General features: G+C 39.6%; 2 protein-coding genes and 1 pseudogene across 9 annotated transcripts in view; 1 reads left to right on the plus strand and 2 right to left on the minus strand.

The window, feature by feature from the left end:
- OR14J1 (olfactory receptor family 14 subfamily J member 1) overlaps positions 1–5,065 on the minus strand; it is a 104,139-nt gene extending 99,074 nt beyond the window's left edge. Inside the window, 1 exon segment of the mRNA XM_082347015.1 lies at positions 4,991–5,065. The gene's annotated coding sequence lies outside the window, so the exon portion shown is untranslated.
- LOC309607885 (olfactory receptor 1M1-like) overlaps positions 1–5,077 on the minus strand; it is a 144,340-nt pseudogene extending 139,263 nt beyond the window's left edge. Inside the window, exon 1 of the transcript XR_014249678.1 lies at positions 4,991–5,077. The product of XR_014249678.1 is annotated as an olfactory receptor 1M1-like (transcript). The remainder of the gene's footprint in view (positions 1–4,990) is intronic.
- Positions 5,078–5,806: 729 nt separating this feature from the next.
- On the plus strand, positions 5,807–26,736 carry ZNF311 (zinc finger protein 311). 7 transcript variants are annotated; one of them, XM_082346885.1, is made up of 7 exons: positions 5,807–12,514; positions 13,220–13,557; positions 13,862–13,937; positions 17,409–17,500; positions 17,840–17,966; positions 18,602–18,706; positions 21,339–26,736. In XM_082346885.1, exons 2-7 carry the CDS (start codon positions 13,507–13,509, stop codon positions 22,913–22,915), a joined length of 2,028 nt encoding a protein of 675 aa, XP_082203011.1. In that variant the 5' UTR covers positions 5,807–12,514; positions 13,220–13,506; the 3' UTR covers positions 22,916–26,736. The 7 variants fall into 7 exon arrangements, with proteins under 7 accessions (XP_082203011.1, XP_082203012.1, XP_082203015.1 ...); XM_082346886.1 differs by having other exon boundaries at positions 5,807–6,535; positions 6,650–13,557; XM_082346888.1 differs by having other exon boundaries at positions 11,931–11,956.
- The last annotated feature ends 402 nt before the right edge of the window (positions 26,737–27,138 follow it).

Genomic DNA, 27,138 nt, shown 5'->3' on the forward strand with positions numbered 1-27,138 from the left:
TAAGACCCCTTGCCTAAAGAATAGAACATGATACTCAGCCAGAACTTAGAATAAGGGAACCTAAAGGAGTCAGCAAAGGCAAGAGGAAAGGAACAGTTGGAGACACTGAAAGGCAACCCAGAAAAAAGCATAGCATGGAAACCAAGAAATCATTCCATTCAAAAGTTATCTATTGTGCCCCCCACTGCCACATTTACCAGGCAAGGTTCTAGTGGCCTAGAATATCTCAATAAACAAGGGCCCAAGTTCCTTGTCCTCATGGAGTTTATATTCAAGCAGAGGGACAAGATAATACACATAATAAATAAACATTATAAATAAAATATATATTAGAAGTTATTAAGAGGTACGGAAAAAAGTAGGGTAAGGTAAGAGCAATTGAGAATACCAGGAGGCAGGATACAATGTTAAATAGGGTTAAGTTCCCCAAAAAAGTAAGGGCTCCTTGGTGTCAAAGTAAGGGCAGGGAGGTAGATGTGGATGTGGCTGAGAAAAGAACATTGGACTTAATTTTTCACTTTCACACTCAGGGAGTTTCTCTTCAGTATGTGTTCTTCTTTTATGCCCATTGAGATCTGTGTTCACTCTGAAAGCTTTCTCTTACTTTTCACATTTACATGGTTTCTCTCCTATGTGGACTCTTTTGTGTACGTTAAGTGCTGAGTTCTGATGAAAGGTCTTCCCACACTCATTACATCCAAAAGGTTTCTCCTCAGTATGAACTCTTCTGTGGTGCCTAAGGCCCAAGCTATAACCGAAGGCCTTTCCACAGTCTTGACACTCATAAGGCTTCTCCCCATTGTGGATTCTTTTGTGTTCAGTAAGATCTGACGTCCCACAAAAGGTCTTCCCTCACTGGTTACAACCACTCGGTTTCTCCCCATTGTTAATTATTTTATGTTTGATAAGGTCAGATCTGCAACCGAAAGCCTTCCCACACTTGGCACACTGATAGGGTTTTTCTCCAGTGCAGATTCTTTTGTGTTTAGTAAGGTCTGAAGTCCCACTGAAGGCCTTCCACATTCTGCACACTCATAGGGCTTCTCTCCAGTGTGGATCCTCTGACGCAGTGCCTAAACTGGAAGGGCTTGCCACAGTCATTCATAAGGCTTCTCCCCGTTGTGGATTTTCTGGTGCATGGTAAGGCAGCTCCTGGTCTTAAAGGTTTTCCCACAGTCACTGCACTCATAGGATTTCCCCTCATTGTGAATCCCTTTATGCTGAGAGCAGGCTGACCTGCTACTAAAGGTCTTCCAACATTCTTTACATTCAAAGGGTTTCTCCCCATTATGGATTCAGCAGCATTCAGTTAGGGTCAATCTCTTCCTAAAGGATTTCCCACAGTCCCCACATTCATAGGGTTTTCCTCCAGTGTGAATTCTCTTGTGTTTACTAAGAGCTGAGCTCCCACTGAAGGCTTTGTGACACTGGTTGCACATACACAGTTTCTCCCCACTGTGGTTTCTTTTGTGTAGGGTTAGGGCAGAGCTCCGGCTGAAGGCCTTCCCCCATACTTTCACATCTGTAAGGTTTCTTCCCAGTGTGGATTCTTTTATGTAGAGTGAGGGCTGAAATCACCCTGAAAGCTTTTCCACATTCATCATATTCACAAGGCTTCTCTTTGATATGTTATTTTCTCATGGAGAAAATGACTGCCGATAGATGTTTTTACAACCTGTGCTATATTCAAATAAACAGTGCCCATTCAAAATTCTCTCATACCTGGTATACTCCAAGCTTATGTGCAAGCCTTCCTCTAAATCCTTATCTTTTGTTCTGAAATGAGGATTTTCTTAGCTTTGTCTTTTACCTTCCTAGAATTTCTATTCTTATCTTTCAATGCTTCTGTGGATTTTCCACACTGATTCTTCTATTTGTCAAGATGACCCAATGTGACTGCTCATTTTCTAAACATAGTTTTTCAGTTGATTCCCTACCTCCAGTCTTGGTCTTAACACTGGACACTAAAGAGAGAGAGAGGGAGAAAAGAAGAAAGGAAGGAAGGGAGGGAGGGAGAAAAAAGAAGAAAATGTCACTTGTTTATTGCACTCATGTGGGGGGAAAAAAATGGATGGTAATTATATGGAAGAAGAAGAATGGGCTATGGTGAGACATTTTCTAAGCCTAAACATTGTTTAAACATTATGGGCAAGACACAAGACAAAATTAAGAAATACTGGGATAGTGCTATCCAAGAAAGACAAAGGAAAAGGAAAAGGATAATGAGTTGAAGTAGAAAATAAAAGGAAATAAAATATGTGGTAAAATAAAATGGAAAATCTAAGCACGTAAAGATATGGATTTATAACCTCAGAGTGCCCTCCAAACTGAACAAAATGGAACTAAAAGATAGGTTATATCTGCAGTGATCCCACCAAAGAGGCTCAAGAACAAGATGCAACTCAAAGAATCTGTTTAGCCCTGGCCTAATGTCACACACCTCACTTTGAATACATTCTCTTCTGACTGCTAGATTATTTTCAGTATTTTCTTTCAAAATATAACTCTAAACTCCTCTTCTATATATATAAATCACTAAACACCCCTCCTGTAGAAAACCTCCCCTGATTAACTTAGATCCAACCCTTGTCAAACAAGGACTGAGTTGTCTTTGAGTTCTCTTAAAAATTACTGTTCACTGTGTACTAATATGTGAGTTGTTACCTATGCTATTTTGTTAAATCTTAGCTAATCAGGTCACATATTTATTTTGTCTCCCTAACAAGAATGCAAAGGCTCTTCTGGCATAGATTCTACCTATTCTAGGAATAATCTCTTCATCAAAATCCAAAATAAAGTTTACAGTAAGTCCCCTACATACAAACCTTCAAGTTGCGAACTTTCAAAGATGCGAACGTGCCCAGAGAAAGGACAAAGAGAGTCAAGAGGAAGAAGAAGTAACTGAAAAACCGAAGAGATTCATGAAGCAGGAAATGGCAAGGGGATTTTCTTTATTTGAGAAGGCACTGTTAGTTTTGAGGCACAGGACCCGAACGTAAAACGGTATATGAAGGTTGCAGCAGCCGTTCAGAATGCAATCCAGTGCTACTGTGTCATCTATGATGAGAAAAAAGGAGCTACTACCCAGACATCACTGGATCGTTTTTTCTCAAGAGGGTAGATAGAATTGAATCCAGCAAGGAAACAGAACCTGTGCCATCAACATCAGGCATTAGTGAAATCGCAGCTTGCCCTCCATCTCCTATTGCTGATGATCCTTCAGCTCTACCATCTCCCACCTCCTCTCCCTCCTCCAGTCAGTAACTCTTCTTGCCTGTTCACTAGATGGCAGCCCCTGTATGCCAGCTGTTGGACTGTACTACTGTACTTTTCAAGGTACTATACTGTAATATTAAAAATGTTTTCTTTATTTTTTGTTTGTTTTTTATGTATTATTTGTGTGAAAAGTATTATAAACATATTACAGTACAGTACTATGTAGCCGATTGTGTTAGTTGGGTACCTAGGCTAGCTTTGTTGAACTTAAGAACAAATTGGACTTATGAACGCAGTCTCAGAATAGTACTCGTTCGTATGTAGAGGACTTACTGTATCCTCAATATAAACACAGTATAGTTGAACAACAAGGGGGTTAGGGATGCTGACCCTTTGCCCAGTCAAAATCCGCATGTAGGGACTTCCCTGGTGGTCCAGTGGTTAAGACTCCGAGCTCTCAATGCAGGGGGCACAGGTTCGATACCTGGTTGGGGAACTAAGATCCCACATGCTGCACAGCGTGGCCAAAACAAACAAACAAACAAAAAAAACTACAGTGAGGTACCACCTCACACCAGTCAGAATGGCCATCATTAAACAGTCTACAAATAACTAATGCTGGACAGGCTGTGGAGAAAAGGGAATCTTCCTACACTGTTGGTGGAAAGCAGTATGGAGCTTCCTGAGAAAACTAAAAAAAAAAAACTGAATTACCATGTGATCCAACAATTACACTCCTGGGCATATATCTGGACAAAACTGTAATCAAAAAGATACATGCATCCCATGTTCATAGCAGCACTATTCACAATAGCCAAGACATGGAAACAACCTAAATGGCCATCAACAGATGAATGGCTAAAGAAGATGTGGTACATATAAACAGCGGAAAACTACTCAGCCATAAAAGAAAAAAAAACTCCACACGTAACTTTACAGTCCGCCCTCCATATTCGCAGTTCTACATCCTCCCGCAGATCATGTACTATGTACCAACTGAAAAAAATCTGCATGTAAGTGGAACCACACATTTCAAACCTGTGTTGTTCAATGGTCAAGTGTATATTATTGCAATGATGCTATCTATAGACTGTAGACAAGCGGCGACACCTAAAATAAGAGACTGGTATACACATGGGTTTTTTCAGTGATCATACAACAGGTATTTATTAAACATGAATCATATGCCACTGTGTTCTAGGGATAACTACAGTCCCTCGTTTCAAAAAGCTCACAGTCTAGCACAATGCTTCTCAAACCCTTTTTTCTGTACCCTATACATTTACTCAAACATAAAGCCAAATATTTTATTCCCATTTTACCTCTGACCCTACTCTCACAACACCCTGTACCTGCTTCTATCATGGTATTCATCACACTGGAATGTTATCACAGATGTCCTAGTCTGTTTCCCCAACCAGACTGAAGTACCTTGAGGGCAGGAGCCAAACGTCCTTCAACTTTATATCTCTACTGCCCAGAATAATTATCTGGCACTTAAAATATATTCAACAAATGTTGTATGAATGAATGCATGAATTAAATGAATGAATAAATAAATGAACGAATTGTTTAGCATCTGCTCCAGATGTACAAGGGGCTGACAAGGAAAGCTGGCCTTATAATACTGAGGGCTGGCCTCTCCTCCCATAGATATATGAGGTATAATACAGACCAATGTTCACTTAGGTCTATTTTTTTTAATATTCATATGTATAACAACTAAAAATCAGTTCTTGGTACCATCATTTCAAAGATATGCTCTGGAACTCACCTCATAAGCAGGATGACTGCTAGCTCCCCACCTCTCTTTTGCAGGACCCAAGAAAAAGGAATGACGTTTTCAGGCTGGATGACTATGGGCCAATGTTGAATAACTGGTGAATCGAAAGCTGGTGCCAAAATCTTCTCACATGCCAAGCTCTGCCCTTCCTGGGCACTGGATGGAACCTAGATGTAGGAATGTCATCAAAGGGAAAAGAAAAAGGGATTATTTACATGTTAAAATTAAAATCCTAGGAAAGATATGAAAGAAAAATCTCTCTGGACTACAGAGAAAGGGAAAATCCAATTCTCATTCCATTTTAGAAAAAGACAGAGGATACGCACAGTCTTTCCTACAAAAGCATGCAACTTTAAAGACTTATCAATACAGTCAATAACAAAGAGGTTAAGGAAGAAACTCAATTGAGGCACTTAGCCACTATTTTCTTTAGCCCTTAAGAAAACCACATCATTCATTGTTTCTCTTCCCTGGCCAGTAGAAACACTGCCTCCTCTTACCCATTCTTCTCCATCCAGATCTCGCTCTTCATCTCCCATCACTACTATGACCTTCTCTCTGCTAGGTGAATCATGTACCCACATCCTGTTCCGTCTCTCTCCAGGTAGGACTTCCAGGGCCTGCTGCCCAGGACAGGTCTCCTCAAGGAGGCCAAATCCCTGTGAACACTCATCAGAAGTAACTGCCTTCTCCCAGTGACTGACATTTGAGCCAAGGGACAGGAGGTGCTCTGCATTTTTTTGTCCATTGGCAGTATGGCTTTAGATACCAGTGAAGTTCAGTGGCTCCACTCTGCATTTTAGGTTACTGGCCTGAAAGAAAAGGGCAGGAAAAAAAGAGAGAGGGAGGGAGGGAAAGTCATGAATGGGAGTAGTATCACATCAACAAAAATCACAAAAGAACCAAGCAGCCGGACGGGAAAAGAAACTGGCAAAAAGGAAGGAAGTTAAAGCTCTGATGAGAGTTTCAGAATTCGTGAGGAAAGACTAAGAGCACCATATCGTTTGGGTTTCCTCTCCTCACCTTACCACCTATGCGACTGTGGGTAAGCTTTTAGCATATCTAGGCGTCAAGTTGCCTATCTAAAAATTGGGGTAGTGATAGTACCTACCTCATTGGGTTGAGAATTAAACGAATGAATATCAATATGTATACTACACTTAGGACAAGGCCTGACCCAGAATAAGCGCTATATTCACCAGTTTGCCAAATAAAAAAACTTTAATTGTAATATTAAAGGATGGTCTGAAGAAGGAGGAGAAGGAGAGAAAAACAGTCTAGAAGAGGTAAAGATAAAATATGCTTCAGCAGGCGGGCCCGCCTACATCCCAACCCATCCCATCCCACCTCCGACCGCAGGCCCCGCCCCTCCCCAGAAGGCCAGGGAGGGGCTCCCGCCAGAACCCCAGCGAGGGGCTCCCGCCAGAACCCCGGACAGGGCCTCACAGACCTGCCCCGCGACCTCACCTTCTCCGCCGACCTTGCGGGTCCTGCCTTCCACGCGGTGGGGCCGAAGGAGCGCAAAGGCCTCCTCAGGTGAGGTCCAAAAAACCCCACCCGCACCTCAGAGACGAGGGGCTGAACTCCGAAGTGCAGACAGAACCTTTCCATTCCACGGTCTCCATGGTAACGCGCGGCTTGCCCTTCTAGGACCCCCGGAGGACTCTTCTCTTTGGTCCAGCACTACAAACCCTGAGAAGCTGGACGGTTCCGGTCCCTGCTTGCTAGTTTGGACCTGTTGCCACATGGAGAACACATGAGCTTGAATATGAAATTGATCTTCAGCGTGTGAAGAGGGAAAACAACGAAAGAAAATGGAAGCACGAGTTAATCAGAATTACGTGAACGCAAGCTCCACCACGCAGAGACCTTTAACTGTTTTGTTCATTCCTGTATCCCTAGCTCTTATAACAGTTGCTGAAGAAATTCTTGTTAAATGAATGAATTGAAACGATTCTGAAAAAATATTGCTGCATCATTCACAAATATCAGTATTTGCCTCTGATCAGTAGCTTTATTTAAAAGAGAACTATGTGTCACATACATTTAAATATCTTATAATTTGGGGATTATGAAAACCCACAAGCATGCATTATAAGTAATGTATGCTGTATTTTCCAAAATATTATATTTCTAAAGTATTATATTTTTCTGTAATATATTTTCAGTATGTTATATTTCAGTATAACGATTAGCAGTAAAAACTTGAAGAGAAGTAATTAAGTAATTAAGTTAATTACTTAAGTAATTAAGTTAAGCACAAAAGATATATTTAAAAATTTGAGGAAGTGGCAAATACTTTTTAGATTATTCTTTCTTACACTAGAATATAAACTGGCTAGCATAAAATTATGGGACATAATCTTTTTAGAAGGGGAAACTCCAAGAAAATTATTTCAAAAAGACAGCCAATATAAACAAAATGAAATCCATAAACTCAAAGACAAAAAACAAATACTTGCTAAAGTTCTGAGTTGAACTGAAAAAATAATCAGAATAATGAACAAGACTGTTGGAAGGAAAATGAAAAATACCTGTGACAGATAAGATGAATGAGCTAAGGATAAGAGCTAAGGACTTTTCATTAAGGATATATCTCAAAACCACGAAGTTGAGTATGTACAAAGTACATAATAACCTCTATGAAGCATTCTTGCCAAAAATATTGAACCTAAATCAAGTCAAGCCTTTCAAACTTAAATATGTACAGAGTGAAACTATTTGTATAAAATTAGGGAAACGTAAATTATACTATAAAATGTTTATGGCTACCCACATATGTACTAAAAATATATAAACATGCATCGGAATAATAACATCAATATCAAGATAGTAGTTAACCTGAGAAGGAAGAGGAGAGGAATTGGAGAGGAGTAGACAAGGGGATATAATTATATCTGTAATATTTATATCTTAAGATAGATGTTAAGTGTTTCTTATATTATTGTTTTGTATGCCTGAAATGTTCGCTATTTTTTTTTAAAAAGCCCCTGGAAATGAATTTGGTAATTTCAACAGACAGCAGAGGGGCCATAGAATTACTTAACACCAATCAGGCTTCTGTTTCTCCATCAAGGATCATGACCTTCAAATTGGGAATGGTAGGACAAACATTAATATGAGGAAATTAAATTTCAGGTCATACAAGGAGATAGTAAAAGAGTAACTACTTGCCTTAAACGAGTGCAAGTCTTCGTACCCAGATAAAATTGCTTGAAGGATCCTGAATTTCAGGCAGATTAGTCACAGGGCCCCTGGAGGCCATTTTTAAGGAGTGAGACTCATGCCTAAGACTGGCAAATATCCAAATTTTCAAAAACTAAAAAAAGATGAACTGTGGAATTAGGCTGAAAAGCTTGACATGGATCCCTGGCAAAATTCCAGCATTAATTATTTTAGGAGATTATTTAGGAGATTTTATGAGATTGGGGTTAACCAAGAATAATGTAAATAAATTATATCTCAATTGGACTAGATTATTAAAGTCATAGACTAAGGATCTGCTGTGGAAGTAAAGTATCTTCATATCAGCAAAGGTTATAGCAAAGTCTCTCATAAATATACCCTGTGAGTATATGTGTACTGGACGTTAGTACTGTTAAGTAGATTGATATCAGGAAGAAAGACTGTACCTACTCAGCCTGAAGAGTGGGTGACCATGCATAGCATCTTTCCTGCAGCCTCTTGCTCAGTGCCTTTGTGCGGTATTCACTGAACTCAGTTTCAGAATTAGGGACTTAGGGATCAGTCTAATCAAAACCCAATTTCCTTTAGAGGAGAAGGATACATTTGTATTAAATTGGAGGATTGAAGGAATTTTTTTAATATAATGATCATTATTTAGCAATTATTATGAGCCAGGCACTTTCATATACCGTATATTGTATTTTCACTCTCACAATGAGCTGAGATTAAAGGATTTATTGTTACTGTTTTACAGATGCAGCAATTGAGATGCAAAGGAATTAAATGACTTGACCAAAATATCAAGCTAGTGAGTGGCAGAGCCAGGAATCAGGTCTTCAGAACGTAAGACTGATGAACTTTCCATAATAGCATTTTATAACTAATGTGCCAAGTACTTTCTAACCTCTTTTGTTTTTGAATAAATAAAAGCCCTGATCGGGCTGGAGAGACTGCTTTTTATCAGAATAGCCCAAGTATGAGATCCAAGACTCTGGAGTCATTAGTTTCTCTTCTAATTTTATCCTCCTTTGTAGTTTTAGACAAAATTTTAATCTCTTGGGCCTCAGGTTTCTCAAGTGTGAAATGAATGAATTGTACTTGGTCATCACTGCGGTATCTTTCAGTCTTGCAATTCTGTTATTCTAATGATGAAATTTGATGCCAGGTGATGTGTTAAATGATTTCTGTATATTGTCTCATTTAATCCTCATAATGACTCCAAAAATTAGGTATTTACCCTGGACCTATTTTACAGTTGGGGAAACTGGGGCATGATGTATACCTTGCTTTGGTTCTCATGCACACAGCTACCAAGTGGTTTAGCCTGGATTCAATCCCATAATTAATTTTATTTCATTTTGATAAGCTTTAAAAGAAGTTATGACCATTCACAAAGCTATGCAATCACTCTTCCCTCTGAAAGGAACCAAGACTCCTTGGAGAAATGGCTGATTCCAGGTCTGGAGCAGGAAATATACAAAATGAGCCTGAAATATCTTGTACTGCCAGAAGGCAAAAAAACCATCAAAGACTCTTAGAGTTAGATGAAAAGGACACAGGAAACAAAATAAAGGGACTCCCACTGGCCAAAGATGGAATCATTTGAACATCAAGAAGAAAAAGAAAAAAAAAATGCAATTGATTAAGATTCCTTGAATGTTTTTAAAAATTCCATGAGTTAATGATGCTCAAAAAGAGAAAACAACAAAAAATATTAGTTACCAATTGCTGCATAACAAATTACCCCCAAATTTAGAATCAAATATTGAATATTTACTCTCTCACACAGTCTCTACAGGTCAGGAATCTGAGAGCAGTTTAGGGGTTGGTTCTAGTTCTGTCTTAAGGTTGCAGCCAAGATGTTGACCCAGGATGCAGTCAACTGAAGGCTTGACAGGGAGCTGACGGATCCACTTCTAGACTCACTCATATGGCTATTGGCAGGAGGCTTTAGTTCCTCACCACCTGGGTCTCTCTTTTCAGTCTGGCAGCTGGCTTCCCCTAGAGCGAGTGATCTGAGAGAAAGGGAAAAAAAGAGAGACCAAGATAGAAACCACAGTTTCCTTTTCTTTTTTTTAAATTGGGGTACAGCTGCTTTACAATGTTGTGTTAATTTCTGCTGTACAGCAAAGCGAATCAGCTGTGTATATACATATATCCCCTCTTTTTTGGATTTCCTTCCCATTTAGGTCACCACAGAGCATTGAGTAGAGTTCCCTGTCCTGTACAGTAGGTTGTCATTAGTTATCTATTTTATACATAGTGTCAATAGTGTAGATATGTCAATCCCAATCTCCCAATTCATCCCACCCCTCCTTTCCCCCCTTGATGTCCATATGTCTGTGTCTCTATTTCTGCTTTGCACATAGGTTCATCTGTACCATTTTTCTAGATTCCACATATACGCATTAATATACAATATCTGTTTTTCTGACTTACTTCACTCTGTATGACAGTCTCTAGGTCCATCCATGTCTCTGCAAATGGCAAAATTTCGTTCTTTTTTATGGCTGAGTAATATTCCATTGTATATATGTACCACATCTTCTTTATCCATTCTTCTGTTGATGGACATTTCGGTTGCTTCCATGTCCTGGCTATTGTAAACAGTGCTGCAATGAACACTGGGGTGCCACAGTTTCTTTTATTACCTAATATTAGAAGTAACATAACATCATTTCTGCCATACTCAGTTAGTCACACAAACCAACGCTGGTAAAATGTAGGAAGGAGCTACACAAGAGTGTGAATACTCTAAGGCAGTGCTCATTGATGGCCATTTTGAAGAATGGCTAACGTATCAGTGGCCGTGGCACCTAGGGCACAACTTTTTACCCTGAAAATTAGCAATTAAATAGAAAAGTAAACATTTATTCTGTCTTTCCTGTTTGAACTGACATTTCAGGATAACCAAATAACCCTGAATTGATAGGTTAATGAGATAAAATTCTTGTTTAAAAAGGAATTCCAACTCATAAATGTGAAAAAAATATTGAATTAGAAAATCCCAGTTCTGCAATAAAATGGTTGATTCAGGCAAAGATCATCAGTGGTTGAAACCATCCGATGAAAGGTTGATGAGGAGCTTTACATGGAGGGATCCAACTAGCAAGTGCTGATTCATTGATCAATCTTAGTATCACAAAGAGTGAAATAATCAGACATTATATGACTCCTGATATAAAGCAAAAAGAAGTACGTAGCACCACGTAAGAATGCTTACCCATAAAGGTAAACCAAACTCTAAACCTTTAGAGCTAACATCTAGTTAACAAATACAAGTCTAGAGAAACAAATTAAATGAGGATGCAAACAGACAAAGCCAGCATGTGGAACATTCAGGACAAATGACCCAATTTACTCAATGCGGGGAAAAGTGAAAGATGGAGGAACTATTCTAGATCTAAATTAAAAGAGGATTAAGAGAAATAACCAAATAAAGTATGTAGACTTTAGATCTTGATTCAAAAAACCAGCGTATTTTATATATTTGGGAGATTTTAATATGGACTCAGTATTAGATGGTACCCAGGAATTATTTTAATTTTGTTAGGTGGGGTAATGACATTGTGGTTCTGTTTTAAGAGATGCATTCTGAAGAACATGAAATAACACGTTTGGAGTCTGCGAAGGCTTTCTAGGGAAATTCCTCGACCAGCGAGTTGAGGTTTCCTAGAAAGTCACCGGAAATGATTATTGAAGGACTAGGAAGTGGAGCTGGAATAGATTTCTCTACTTTCTCATTTTTAAGAGGAGAATGTCGGCAGGAAGGTCTGTGTCTTCAGCCAGCGTGGGACGGGACTTTAGCCGAGGGGCTCCCAAGCTGCCATTGGGGTCTCCGAACCCGCCGAGGGGCGGCTGGGAGGATCCTGGCACCACCACCTGGTTCACTTAAATACACCCCCTCCCTGGGGCCCGGGACGGCTGGCGGGGGACGGGGCGGGGCTTTGTAGCCTGGTCCGCCGGGAGCTGGGGTCCGCCGCGGGTTCCTGCCCCATACGGGCGTTTTCCTCCTGCATTCCTAACTCCCTCCCGTTCTTCTTACTCTCAGCAGCCTCTTACCCTTTTTTTTTTTTTTTTCCGTTTATTTTCCTCCCCAGCATCCATTCGTACATTCATCCATTAAGCCAATTTCTAGCTGAGCGCCTACTGGTGCAGGCACTGTTTTAGAAGTTGGGAATACAGCAGTGAGCAAAATAGACAAAAATCCCTGCCCTCAAAAGCCTGGGAGCCTACATTTTAGTGAAGGGGAAATCTACAATAAACAATAGAAAGAATATAAGTAACTTATGCACCATGTTGGAAAGTGATAAAGTGCTATATATGAAGGTAAGTCATGTCAGGATTGGAAGGAGGGGGTAGGCTGTAATTTTAAATAGGGGACCTAGAGTAGGTTTCCTTGGGAGGATTACGTACAAGCAAACAGTTGAAGGAAGCAAAATTATTCATCATGAGGGTAGCTTGAGGTGGAGGGGACAGCCAGTACAAAGGCCCTAAAATGGAAATGTGCCTAAAGAGGAAGAGAAAGGTCTGTGTGACTGAAGAGGGTTGAATGATGGGGAGAATAGTAGGAGAGGTAATAGCACACCCTGTAGTCTTGTATGCCATTGTAAGGACTTCAGCTTTTATTTTGAATGAACAAGAGAGATGTAATGGGCACATTCTTTAGGGCCTTTTATGCTACTCTTTATTTTGAGTAAGATGGACCCATTGAGGGGTTTTAAGCAGAGAGATGAAATAATCCAACTTAAGTTTTAAGTGGCCTACTCTGTTGTATTGAGAAGAGGCAGGCGGAAGTCAAGGATAGAAGCAGGAGACCAGCTGGACGGCTAACGTAATTCTGTAGGGCAATGCAGACAATGGTGGCTTGGGACAAGATAGTGGCAGTGGAGGTTGTATTCTGGATACATTATCATTTTCAGTTTGTCTTCCCCTGCTCCCTCATCTCCCATAGATACCTCAGATTCTCAGTGATTCCTTCTTTTTGCTTTGGTCACATTCCTCTCTTTTCTCCTCCCTTCATCGAATATGCAGGAAAACAAGGTATGGGATCACCACTAGCTTAGTACTGCTGATGAACCCCAAATCCAGGGCAGTATTTGACACATCAAGCCAAAAAGCAGCTGCCCTGTGGGTCAGGAGAGGCCCTTTGGCTGGCACCACCAAGGCTTAAATCCCTGAAAGGAGGCTGGTATCCACTGGAGCCACTTCAAAACTGGTTGTCCAGGCAAAGCCATGATTGACTTTGGGAGCTGGATCCAACCAGCAGAGAAGAAACCGGGACAGTGTTAGAAGACTGGAAAAGAAAGCTGGGTAAAAAGATGCAGCAGGTAAAAAGAGGAGTGTCTGCAGTGTATCACAAGGAGGATGAAGTAAGTCCAAGAAAGGAGGAAAGCAGTGGGAGTGTGGTGGGCCTGGATTGACCTTGTGGAAGTTTTCTCCTTCAAAATACTTTTTTTCCTGGATGGACTGGTAATCATTTTACGTTATAGAACAATTGGATGCCATTTCTGTTTTTCATAAGGTATATCAGGGACTGAGTCCCTGATTTTCTCACCCCTCTTGGTAGTTCTGAGAGTTGATTTCCATGAACAGAACTTCATAGTTGGTTGTAGCTTCCCATACATTTTCCATCCCTCCATAACCTCTCCAAATGTATTCTTTTCCTTGCAATAGGTGGTGGTATCAGATGAGACTCCAGGACCATCAAACCAGCTTTGTATCCATGATACCAAGCTCCTGCAGGAAAGAGGTAATGCACACAGGGTATTGTGGCAGGAGTTATGGCAGCTGAAAATGGGGCAGGGACACAGACTAGGTGGGAGATGCTTCCTGGGACCTGGAAATATGCTCATTATTGAGTATTTATAGGAAATCTGTTATTTCTATACTAGGCTTGGCTCGGTATTGAGAGGAACTAAATTATTAGGTTTCTGCCCTCATCTTAAACCAAATTTGGAAAAAATAAAGATTCATAAAAAAAGATTCTTCAAAGCAATTTATGAAAGATATTGAATGTATTCATTCACTATTATATGTACTTTATGTATGATAAGTAGCTTACATATGTGTACATGAATATTTGCACATATAAAACTTGTGGTATAATACAGTAACTCCTCCCAACCACAATTTTACCAACATGTAAAATTTGAGTGTAGGTAATTTTATTTCTGTACATGTGTTAACCCTGAGATTTTTAAATTATAGTATAGGTATACCTGAGAAATAGAAGATAAAGCCATGGCAAAAGAAAGAGCAAAGGTATTGTCATGAAGCTTTGAGAAGAATAAAGGAAGATGGGGAAATGTGGGGCTGGGCTTTAAAAATGCTCTTTGGTGGCATATATGAAGAGAAAAGTGGGTAAGATTTGTATAGAAGTGGCTGATGGTATTTAACAATTCTGGAGTCATAAAATCAGACCCTGAAAGGCACAGACTTTTAGAGGACTAGGCCCCTCGACACCCCAAAACTAGGCTTTTAGTATATATTACCTACAAAGAAAAAAAACGTAAAATGAATTTCTAAGCATATTATTGGAACTTCCAGAAGAGAAATCTTGAAATTTCCACTGTATAAGTAATCATAAATGAAAATTAATAATATAGAACATATTTATCACAAATTTAGGAGAGGTAGAAGATAATGAATATTGCTTAACTTGGTTGTTCATTTTATTTCATTTTTTAAATATATATAATTTTATGGTTCACATCTGACCTGAGTATCCAAATCCTCTTTTTCTCAAAAGATCTTGAATTCTCTTCTTATAGGTGATTTTCAGGGCCATAAAGTTTACAGTTACTTAACATAAAATGTAAATGAGTTAATCTCACCCTGGATAATATCTATACACTGCTTTAACAAATAGTTTTGTTATGGGCTGAATGTTTGTGTCCCCTCAAAATTCGTATGTTGAAGCCCTAACCCACACCCCGAAGTGTGATGATATTTAGAGGTGAGGCCTTTGGGAAGTAATCATGTTTAGATGATGTCATAAGGGTGGGGCTCCAGTGATGAGATTAGTGTCCTTAGAAAAGGAAGAGACTGGAGCTTTCACTCTCTCCCACATGTGAACTCCCGCCAGGGAATTCCCCCAAGTTCATTTTTAACTTGAGGGCAGAAACTGACCTTTCAAATTCTGAGGCTAAAAAATAAAGTTTAAGAATCACTACAAAAAAAAAAAAAAGAATCACTACAGTGGGGGGAATTCCCTGGCGGTCCAGTGGTTAGGACCATTGCTGCTGTGGCCAGGATTTGCTTGGGGAACTAAGATCCCACAAGCCTCCGCGAGGCTAGGAAAAAAAAAAAAATCACTGCAGTGGTTACCAGGGGCTTGGGAGAGGGAAAAATAAGGCGTTGTTGTTTAATGGGTATAGAGTTTCAGTTTTGCAAGATGAAAAAGTTCTGGAGATCTATTATGCAACATTGCGAATATTTTTAACACTATTGAATGGTACACTTAAAAATGGTTAAAATGGTAAATTTCATATTATATGTTTTTTACCACAATTAAAAACAGTTTTTAATGTAATGAGCACTTAGGGGAAAAAAAGCCATGACAAGGTAACAAAACTTTCCTAATTTATGAAGAAGATATGGTAAAAATCCAACTGGGACGTATATGGAGAGTTTGGGTTAAATAGGGTATGCTTTGTCAAAAATTTAAGACTTGTACATTTTACTGTATGTAAATTTTACTTCAAAAGCAAGAATGTAAACAAATATTGAACTCTAGTTAATAATACGTATCATAAAGTGTTAGGGGTGAAGTATGCTGATGTCTTCAACTTACTTTGAAATGCAACAAAATATAAAATGAATTTATGGACAGAGACAGGGATAGTTAGATGGACAGATATGTGATAAAGCAAATATTGCAAAATGTTAATTGTAGAATGTAAGTGGTGAATATATGGATGTTTCCTATACAGTTCTTTCAACTTTTCTGTATATTTGAAAATGTTCATTATAAAATGTTGATTGAAAAAAAAACCCAATTTGGAGGTTTAAGTTTATTGATGTTATAAGGAAAAGAACTGTTATGGAACATTTCAGAGCAAAACATGTATCTGCTGTGAGCTCTGTGCCTTCCAGGTGGTTTGGGAACTTTTTGAGACAAAGAGTTATAAAGTAACAGGCTTTCAGAGGAGATAGTTGGAAAACTGTATGGAACCCACAATGATTGAACACAGGCCTGTTCTTGATCAAAAGCTAAGGGTGGCCTAGACCAAAGAAAAGTCTTCTTGGCCTATTTCTGTGGAAAGAAGCCAGTTTACTCCTAAATTGAGGTTTTGGTAAAATTGAAATGATAGTTTTAGGGTCCTGAGGCCAAGGGGTTATCCTAGAGACTTACCAGTAGATGACTTCAGACCAGAAAGGAATGGTCTTGGACTTGGGAATATGTTGATTACTATCAAGAAAGATAAACCACCATAAACACTGAAGCTACAGAAAGGCTGAGCTGGATTGCAAGGAATAAAACAGGGCCCCATTAATCAGTAATGTGAAACTGTACTTCTTGCCCAATCCATATGAATTATACCTAGTCATGTGTACACTCTGAGAAAGTTTCTTTTGCATTTTAAAAGCTGTGTGTGCTATACTATACTGGGAGAGCAGTTGGGGGGAAGCAGAATCACTTAATACTAGGGAATTAACAGGAAAGAGACTCAGAATCAAAGGGGGAAGTGATTTTCTCTAAGAAGAACAAGGGAAAAATGTTTTCTAGTAAACTAACTTGAGTTTGACCAGCCATTAAGTTACCTAAAGAAAAAAGCTTTGGACCTATCCCTGGATATTTCTGATCCATACCTCTCCTTCATTCCTTTCCCTCCACCTCCACCCCAAGTCTTTTTGGGCAAGATGACTTCATCGTTCAAACACAGGAAGCCAGGTTATCGTATAAGCTGGGAGTCGGTGATCTGGGCCTTTTGGGGAGGGTGTAAGGTATTCTAGGATGAAGAGAGACCAGAGAAAAAGGTGTAGTAGGTGAGAGAGAAGAAGAACGCACTTACAGTTGGCTTGGCTGCTGGCCAGGGCCTGATACCCCAAACTGGAAACTGAGACTAGGGGAATGATGGAGAAGGAGGATACTGTAATGCAGTAGACTTAATCCCTAGGTTAGAGCTTCAGAAGCTTCTACATTTGGGGAGGAGAGGATGAAAGCAGAAGGTTTCAACACTGTGCTGAATTGACTCTTGGCTTATTTCTCTTCTCTCAGCTCTGCCATCTCCTCATTGTCCTGCCTTTGCCGAAGATGGACGCCAAGGAAACCTGCCAGGAGCAAAAATCACACTGATGAGCCAACTCCAAGTGAGCTAAGGCCCCTTCCTTCCCTCCTGGAAATATATCACTGCCTCCTAAATGTGGCCTTATTTTCACTGCCTTCCCTGGCTATGCACCTCCCAAGTCCAGGTGCTCCCTCTCATAAGGGATACTTTGTTGGGTGACAAACCATTTGTGGGTTGTTTCCTCTTTCGTTATTTTTTGCTACGGAAAGCTGATGCTACCTTTCACCTCATCCCCAAATATACACCAAACAGTAACAGCCTTTCGCTTCCATAAACCTCCCTACAAATTCCTTTCTTCTGCCTCTGTTTCCTGAGGGAACTTTGGAGTTTTCTCCAGGACAGCAGGGACATATTGTTTCAGGAGGCAGTGCCATTTGAGGATGTAGCTGTGAACTTCAGTAATGAGGAGTGGCAGTGTCTGACCCATGCTCAAAGGGACCTCTATAAAGACGTGATGTTGGAAAATTATGGGAACATGGTATCACTTGGTAAGGACTTTCCCTGCACTTGGCTTAGTACTTTCTCCCTTCCTTTTTCTTTTAATTGCTTTATTTATTGATGTGTATGGGGTCTCATATTGAAAATCAGAGCTCTCATTCCATATCATCAATATCTTCCCCCAAATTAGTTTTGAGTTGCCCCGGTTACATAGCAAGATAATTTTCTGGCTAACCTAGTTGTTGTTTTCTGATTCTTTGCAATGAAACTCTCCCTGGGTAAAAAGGAGACACTTAACCTCTGTTCTCCCTGGATTCTTGCCTCTTCAAGCCTCTCATTTTCCATTAAATGCTCTGTATTCAGCTCCTAGTCATGAACTCCTTCCTAGCGGCTGAAAACAGATTAACCTCCCTCTACAGACTCCCATCCTCCTAAAGAGAACAGGGAAAATACAACCAACTGACTATTTCCCAGAATCTCCTTCTTTGCCCTTCTGAGTATTGACTTTTCTGAGAAATTTCCTAGACCTGTTCATTTACATGTTACCAGACCCCTGAATAAACCCTTTTCTCTACCCAAATGGACATTTCTTTCCTGTTTCCATATGCAAACAGAGGGGTCAAGGTAAGCGTTAGGACAGTTCTCTGTTGCTCTACACACTGTCTTCTTCCTTCTCAACAACCAGGATTTCCATTTCCTAAACCTCCTTTGATCTCCCATCTGGAGCAAGAGGCAGAGCTCTGTGCTCAGGATCGACAGGCCAGGGAGTTCCTGAGCTGCTCCTACCCAGGTGAGTGCCAGAGAAGCTGTCAGTCCCCTTCTGTGTTCCATGTGACAAAATGGTTATAGAATGTTCTTAGTGGTGGGTCATCCATCCTGAAGGGCCCAGAAGGATATCTATTTAGGAAATCTTAAGGCAGAGGAAACAAACTGTTTGGATAATTATTCTGTCATTATCTAATTGGCTGTTTTCAACCTATCTAATATAGGCTTTTTGCAATTTAGTCCTCCAAAAAGGCTCAGACAATTCATCTCCTCTCTGTGTATCATTTACTCCAGTGCTCAGAGAGCATTGCCTTTCTGCCTCCAGTTGTTTTTTTTTTTTTTTTTAGGACCTTCCCCCATTTGGAGACCTGAGCCTTTGACCCTTGCCTTTTCTATTCTCTCTTACTGTGAAGTTAGTTAGTTTCTCTCATGGCTTCAGCTCTTAGCTCTGATGCAGATGCCTGCCACATTGATAATGCTAACCTTTACCTCTTTCCTGGGCAGCAGTCTCATGTTTCTAACTCCTGGTTTTTATTTGAATATCCCATTGTCATCTGGAAAGCAACCTATCTAAAGTCAAATTCATCTCTCCCTCCAAGGCTGTCTCTTCATTAAGCTCTCCCTATTTCTATATCTGGTTCTACCTCTTTCTTACTTTGTCTTTCCATTCCCTGAACCTCTTATCTAGTCAGTCATGAAATATTACCAGCTCTTCATTCAAACTATTTTCTGTATTTGTCATTCAAAAAAAAACTTGTCCTTTGTTTATAGGCCAACTCCAGCTGCTGTATCCACAATGCCTACTCTTCCTTCCTCCCTTCTTTCCATCTAAAAAACATTTCTTGAGCAACTATCATATGCCAGGTACTATACAAGGTTCTAGAGATATGCAGTCAGGTAAGATATGGGCGAGCCCTGAGTTACGGAAGCTTATTTTCTAGTGGGGAAGGCAGGTAAGTAAATAAGTAATTATATAGTACAGTATGGTGGGAGTTCTTGGGATATGTAGATAGGGATATGTACCTGGTATATACAAACATAGAGGAGAAGCATCTAAATCTGACCTGGGGGACTAAAAGACTGCAGAAGGAATGACAACTGAATTAAGTTATGTAGGATAAGTGAGGTCATTTAGTTGAAGGAAGAGCAGAGGGGAATAACAAGTAGGAAAGTACTGAGGAGTAAAAGAATGTGAACTGTGAATAGTTCAGTGTGACCAGAGCCAAGGACTTGGAGTAGCCAGTGGGGACAGTACAGGAGCAGTAGTCAGGGACAAGATCATGATTGAATGAGTTTTTGATAAACTACAGACCTTTAACTTTATTCTTATAATAACAGCTAAGATTGATTAGGTACTTATTTTGGTATTGGAAGTGCTTTGCATACATTGACTCATTTAATTATTGTGGATAGTCTAGATCCCATTTTATAGATAAAGCAACTGAGAGAGGTTACAACATCCTCCCAAATTTGCACAGGTATTAGGTGTCAGAACTAAGATTTGAACCCAGACAGTGAGCTGGGGCTCTTGACTGTACACTTTACTTCCTTTCTGTCTGGTTAACTATGGAGTGCCATTGAAGTGTTTAAAGCTAAAGAGTGATGTGATTAGATTTGATTTTTAGAAGGAATAATCTGGAAGCAGTGTAGAGGATGGATTAGAGGGGAGACAGACTAAAGGACGTTTGAGGGTTATTAAAGTTAGCTGGTGAGAATGCACTGGCAGTAGAAGTGAAGAAGACAGGATAGAGTTAAGAGATAATAAGAGATTGATTTGGACTCTGGTTACCAACTGTAAAAAGTAACTCCAGCTAGCTTAACCAAAAGAAAAATAATTTATTATTCAGGGTGTGTCATGGAACTTAAGGGCAGGTATACATGAGGCTCAAGAAGGGATTGGAATGCCATCAGGCCACACTCTCCAGCTGTCTTCTCTGCTACTCTGTGGGTCTGCTTCATTCTCCTTTCTTGGCAGATGGATCTTCTCTGCTTCTCAGTCCTGATGGCAGAGCATTCCCTCCCCTACACGACATACCATCCCACCACCACTGGTTCTCAAATTTAAGTGCTAATGCTCTAGCTATCTTCAGAGCCTGGCCTTATCTGCTTTCACATCATGATTCCAAAGTTCATGAAGAGAGAATCTGGCCTGGTTTGGGTCAGGTCTTGCCCCAGATCTAATCTGCCCTACCCAGATGGGTGGAGTTACACCACAGAAATAAGGCTCTTCAGGGCCCACTCTCAGGAGCAAAGCAGACCGATCCCTAAAAAGGGGGCTGCACTGGCACTTCAGCACCCACTTTGCAGCTCACTTCACAGGTAACATTTATACAATGTTAGTGAGTATATATGAGAAGTTGAGGATGATTTCCGGTTTCCTGTCTTAGGTGACTACGTGTATGAAGTTGTCATTCACTAAACTAGGAGATTCTAGAACATGAGTAGATTTGGAAGGATTTTTGTAAAGTTTACTCAGTTTTAAATATCTTAGTACTTTTCAGTAGTTCATCCTATTTTGACCTTTGCCATAACGTTAGCAATTTTTCAAGCATGGGAAAGTCAGTTACTCTTCCAACAGCTTAACCATTGCTTCACCTCTTCCAGCCCACTTATTTCCTTTCCTCTGAACATCTGACATTTTTATTTTCTTGTTTAAGTATCAGCTGCCAAGACACGGCCGGAGAATGAGAAGGCAAGTTCAGAACAGGAGGTTTTCGAAAATGGAGAAGTCTGCTGGGTGAAATTTAAAAGTCTCCTAAAAGTTGTTTCCCAGGATCCAGAAGTTGGAGAAGTTTGTGTACAAGATGTCAAATTAGAGAATCAATGGGAAATGCCTATGAGGAAGAAACTGAGAGAAGAGAAAGAACGCTGTGAGAAAGTGACCTTCAAGAAAGGAAAGAACCAGAAGGTACTTAGAAGAAACTCAAAATGTATTCCGTATAGAGTTCTTACAGAAAAGAAACTCCATGAATGTGCCAGGTGTGGCAAAAACTTCAGCTGGCATTCTGACCTAATTCTCCATGAGCGAATTCACTCTTGCGAGAAACCCTATGTGTGTAATGAGTGTGGGAAAGCATTCAAGACCAAAAATCAGCTTTCTATGCACCAGATAATCCACACAGGGGAGAAACCCTTTAACTGTAGCCAGTGTGGGAAGGCCTTCAACAGTAGATCAGCTCTTTGCCGACATAAAAAAACGCACAGTGGGGAGAAGCCTTACCAGTGCAGCGACTGTGGGAAGGCCTTCAAGACCAGGAACCGTCTCAGGATGCATCAAATCATCCACACTGGGGAGAAGCCTTATGAGTGCAGTGGCTGTGGGAAGGCCTTTCAGTTTAAGCATTCCCTTATCATCCATGGCAGAAGCCACACTGGGGAGAAACCCTATGAGTGTGAGGAGTGCGGGAAGGCCTTCAGCGGGAGTTCAGACCTCATCAAACACACAAGAATCCACACTGGGGAGCGACCTTACGAGTGCAGTGAGTGTGGGAGGGCCTTCAGCCGGAGCTCAGACCTAAGCAAACACACAAGAATCCACACTCAGGAGAAACACTGTGGGTGCCCTCAGTGTGGAAAAGCCTTCAGCAGCAAGGCAGAGCTCACCAAGCACAGAAGAATCCACACTGAAGAGAAGCCTTACAAGTGTAAGGAGTGTGGGAAAGCCTTTCGTCATAACTGTAAACGCAGGACTCATGAACGAGAACACACAGGGGAGAAGCCCTGTCGATGTGGGGATTGTGGGAAAACTTTCCAGGATCGACATTGCCTTACCATCCATCAAAGAATCCACACTGGAGAGAAACCTTATAAATGTTCAGAGTGTGGTAGAGCTTTCAGTGGGAAATCAAACTTGACCAATCATCAAAGAATCCACACCGGAGAGAAGCCTTACAGATGTGAGGTGTGTGGAAAGGCCTTTCATCATAGTTCAGTCCTGAGGCAGCACAAAAGAATCCACACTGGTGAGAAGCCATTTACCTGCAGTGAATGTGGCACATCTTTCCGTCAGAGCTCAGCTCTGATTGGACACAAGCGAGTTCATACTGGGGAGAAACCTTATGAATGTGAGGAGTGTGGAAAAGCTTTCAGAGTGAGCTCAAATCTTACTGGACATAAGAAAAGAAAACATAGAGTGTGGGGAACCCACAAACTTGATGAGAATGGGAAATCCCTCTCTCCAGTAACCAGTTCTCAGACCTTTTCATTCATCAATATTTTGACCACCAACACTTGAGGGTAGTGATTCTGGTGTTTACACTTTCTCATTTCTCCTTCTCCTTCTTATACTGGTCCCTCTTGTCTCCTGTATTGGTTCTTCCTGGTTCCCTGACCCCCTAATTGTGAGACCCCACCAAGCCTTTGTCCTTGACCTTCCTATTCAGTGTCTCTTCAGTGAGCACATTCACTTCCAAGGCTTTGTCTATCAATAATAGTACGGTAATATTAGATACTAGTGCTTGACACATGCCAGGCACTATTCTTTACAATTTTTAATCATTTAATCCATACAACATCCCTATGGGATGAGGAAATTGAGGCATAAAAAGATGAAGAAACCTGATGTGGATCACTTAACTAGTAAATTCTGAACAAATGCCCACTGAATGCTTAGACTTACCTGAGCAATTTCCATAATCCTGCACCACATCTCTTGGATATGAAGCTATACCTCAGTTCAGCACAGAACATTTTTTTAATTGATAAACATTGATCATCTTTAGCAAGTTTTGCTTTAACTTAAAGCCTGAATGGTACTTCTGCTTAAAGGATCAGAATTGCTGAGATTCAGTGGGGGAAGGGAGGCAGGACAAGGGCAGATTTTAAAATTACAGATAAGTAGAAGTCAGGTATACACTGCTCAAGCAGCAGTGTATGTATGGAAAAAGCATGAAGCCTGACCCACTTTGTTATAAATACACTAAAAGTTCTTCAAGATGTTGATTTCTTAAATATTTGCTATATCTGTTTGCATGACATATGAAATGCTGTTTCAAATAGATTAGTAAATTTATATCTATCTTTTCAAGTCTTTCAGTATCTAACATCTATCCTTTCTCTTGCGAATGTTATAGGTCCTTACTGCAGACAGAATTAAATACCCACATGCAATAAGGCTGTTAAAATAGAAATTGAAAATCCTAGAAGAGGATGCAAATGTGTGTCAACTTAATTAACATAATGACCATAATTGAGAATTAAATTTAGTTCTAAGTTCCCTGACTGGTAAAGAGATGAGCAATGGGTTCCCCAGCATTTGTCAAAAGTGTTTTACAAGCTAATGTTTTTTAAAAATAAGTTTGAGAAATGCTGGCTGGGTGGAGGTTTTTATTCCCTTAAAGACTTCTCAGTGTTTATACTATGCTAATATCCTTTCTGAATCTTAAACAAAGGAACTGTAAGAAGCATTGCTTTCCCAAAGTGATGGACGAAGGAATTCTGTTTGGAGGAGCACCTTCATGGACTCTTGTTTCACAGAAAACATCTTGGGAAATGGTTACACATTATCTAATATGGACAAGGAGTCCAAGATGCACAATTTTCTAGTAACAAATTCCAAAGGGAATTACATGGCTTATGATACAGAAGACAGATTAAACATTGTTTCTTAAGTTCAGTTTCTACAGGAAATTAGAGCGTGTTCTTTATATGGCCATTTCTTATATAGTTTGTTGAAGAAAACCAAGATGAAAACATTTAGGATATAACTCTAAAATTGTTTCTGTGGAGGATGACACGCTGTATATGTGGCTTTTGGATGATATAACGTGACTTAAGGACAGAGTTTAGGCTATGTCTGGAGAATTGGCAGTGCTTTTCCAATCTCTTTTGACTGCAAGGACCCCTTATTTGATGATCAATAAATTTTACCAACACTCTCTCCCTCGTGCATACACACACTACAAGTAGTTGTACTTTAATGCTTGATGGCAAAATGTTGTCATGTTCTCCTAGAAAATCTGAGGTTTTGTTAATTACAACAGCATGTATATGCTTTTGGAAAATGTATACACATGTTCAGGATGGTTTTTTTACCCACAGGCCATGAGGTTCATTTGGATTTTGGACTCAAAGTCCTTAGCCCATCATGAGAACCCTCCAGTGTATCCTTTCAAGTCACTTCTTCAGTCAGTCTTTTAACAGAATCTGGCAAGGTTTCAATTCCAGTTTAAATTCTGGACATTCCTGGAGTGTTGATGTTTTGTGTTATTGATCAGAGTCATGTTCTTCAGACACCAGTTAACTGGAGGGGGTGGCAGGCCTGACATCCCACTGTGAAAGTTGAGAAGCCTCTGTACTGAGCCCAAATAGAACACTTTTAGACTTCATCCTCACCAGTCCATCTTCAGCATGACCATTGTCTCCCTAAAATATTCCTATGATCTTGACACCTGCTTTTTTTTAAAGTTTTATTTATTTTTATTGAAGTATAGTTGATTTACAATATTTTGGTTGTTTTAGGTGTACAGCTGCTTTTAAAACTCCCAACTGACTCTCAGTCCTGCAGTAAGAAATCCCAAATTACTATCTTGAACTCCAGGAGTCTTTTGATACTTCCTGGACACTTAAAATGAACATTATGAAAAAAAACACTGAAGGAGTTTCAGATATTTTACCTGTGGAAAAAGTCATTTAGAAGGGATCCTAAGGTGGAATAGACTCTGCTATACAGTTGTATGTTTGGTAGACAGGCATAATGTAGAAGGAATTCAAAGATCAGATGCATAGTTGAATAATCAAACATGTTAGTGTTTCTTGAAACCCTAAGATTCTTGTAGTTCTAATTGTGAAGTTACCAAAACAAGAGTTGTTGATTTAGTTATTTCTTAGAAAAATCACCAGATAAAACTCACTTTTTTAAACCTAATTAATTCTAAATGCGAAGACAGAAAAATTTCACCATGAACATTGATACCATGAGATTGTTTTCACTTTACCTGTACAGAAGAGGTAAAGAATGCCCATTTCACTCAGTTTTTAAAAGGGTGATAAAATACAGATTTCAGAATTAGAACCACAAATGTACAGAAATGTCTTTCTTAGCTCCTACCCATGGACTGTAGTTTTATGCCCTGGGATAATTGCAGAGTAAGATTAACCCATTGCTCACAAGGTAGTCCTTCAAAAATTTCAAGACAAAAGCTTCTCTTTCCACCAGGTAAAATATCTGAAATTTCTTCATTGCCTTTTCACAATGTTCATTTTAAATGTTCAGGAAATATAAGATTCCTGGAGTTCAATTTGGGGTTTCTTCCTATGGGATTGAGAGTTACTTGAGAGTTTTTAAAGCTGGTGTCAGGATCATAGCAATAGGAAGACAATGATCATATTGAAGATGGGTTGGTGAGAGTGGAGTCTAGACATCTTGGCCTTTGTTCCATTGGTCTGTTGTCTAGCCCTACACCAATGCAAAACTGCTTAATTACTATAGCTTTAAAGTATCTTGACATCTGGTAGGGTAAGTCCTACTGCTTTGTTATTATTTTTCAAGACTGACTTGGCTATTTTTGTCTAAGACTATACTTCTTCATGGATTGGAAGACTCAGTGTTATAAAGATGTCAGTTCTCCCCAAAATTGATCTATACATTCATTGCAACCTAAGTAAAAATCCCAAGGGTGCATTTTTATGGTAATTGACAAATTGATTCTAAAATTTATGTTGAAATGCAATATAATTCTTGGCCAAGGCGGGAAGAATGGGGGAAAGGGATAGTTAGGGAGTTTGGGATTGACATGTACACACTGCTATATTTAAAATGGATAACCAACAAGGACCTACTATGTAGCACAGGGAACTCTGCTCAATATTATGTAACAACCTAAATGGAAAAATGTATAACTGAATCACTTTGCTGTACACCAGAAACCATCACAAGATTGTTCATCAACTATGCTCCAATATAAAATAAAAAGTTTAATTAAAAAAAAAAATATATGTAATTCTTGGCCAAGAATAGCCAAGACTATAAAAGGTAAAATTTTGTCTTTTACAAGTAAGTTTTGGAAAATATTTGTATGCCCTCAGCTCAAGAAAAGATTTCTCAAACAAGACACCTCAAAATTAACCTCAAAAAAGGTTAATTTTAAGGAAAGTAATTAATTTAATTTTCTGATAAATTCAACTAGATTAAAATGAAGAATTATTTTTTCAAAATCACCATAAGGAAAGTGAAAATACAATTTTTTCATGAAATGAAAAAAGATACTTGGAACAAATATACTTGGCAAATTATTATCTAAAATATTTTATGTCGAATCCCATGAATGGCCAAAGAGGTTGAATAGTGGCAATTTAACATGTTTCAATTTAATATAAACACTCCTATGAGTCAATAAGCAAAAGACAACCCAAAAATAGGCAAAAAGCATGAAGTATTTCACAGAAAACTGAAAAACAATGATGACCAAACACAGAAGAAGTGTCCAATCTCAGTAATTAAGGAGTTTTGACCATAAT

Source organism: Balaenoptera borealis, assembly GCF_965194805.1.
Source record: "Balaenoptera borealis genome assembly, chromosome: 12".
Taxonomy (NCBI): Eukaryota; Metazoa; Chordata; class Mammalia; order Artiodactyla; family Balaenopteridae; genus Balaenoptera; species Balaenoptera borealis.

Excerpts from the sequence above, each read along its gene's own strand:
- ZNF311 (XM_082346885.1), top strand. The coding sequence starts at position 13,507 with ATGCAGCAGGTAAAAAGAGGAGTGTCTGCAGTGTATCACAAGGAGGAT. Across the intron at positions 13,558-13,861 it reads TGTATCACAAGGAGGATGAA|GTGGTGGTATCAGATGAGAC; the intron begins GTAAGTCCAAGA and ends TCCTTGCAATAG. Across the intron at positions 17,501-17,839 it reads CACTGATGAGCCAACTCCAA|GAGGCAGTGCCATTTGAGGA; the intron begins GTGAGCTAAGGC and ends ATATTGTTTCAG.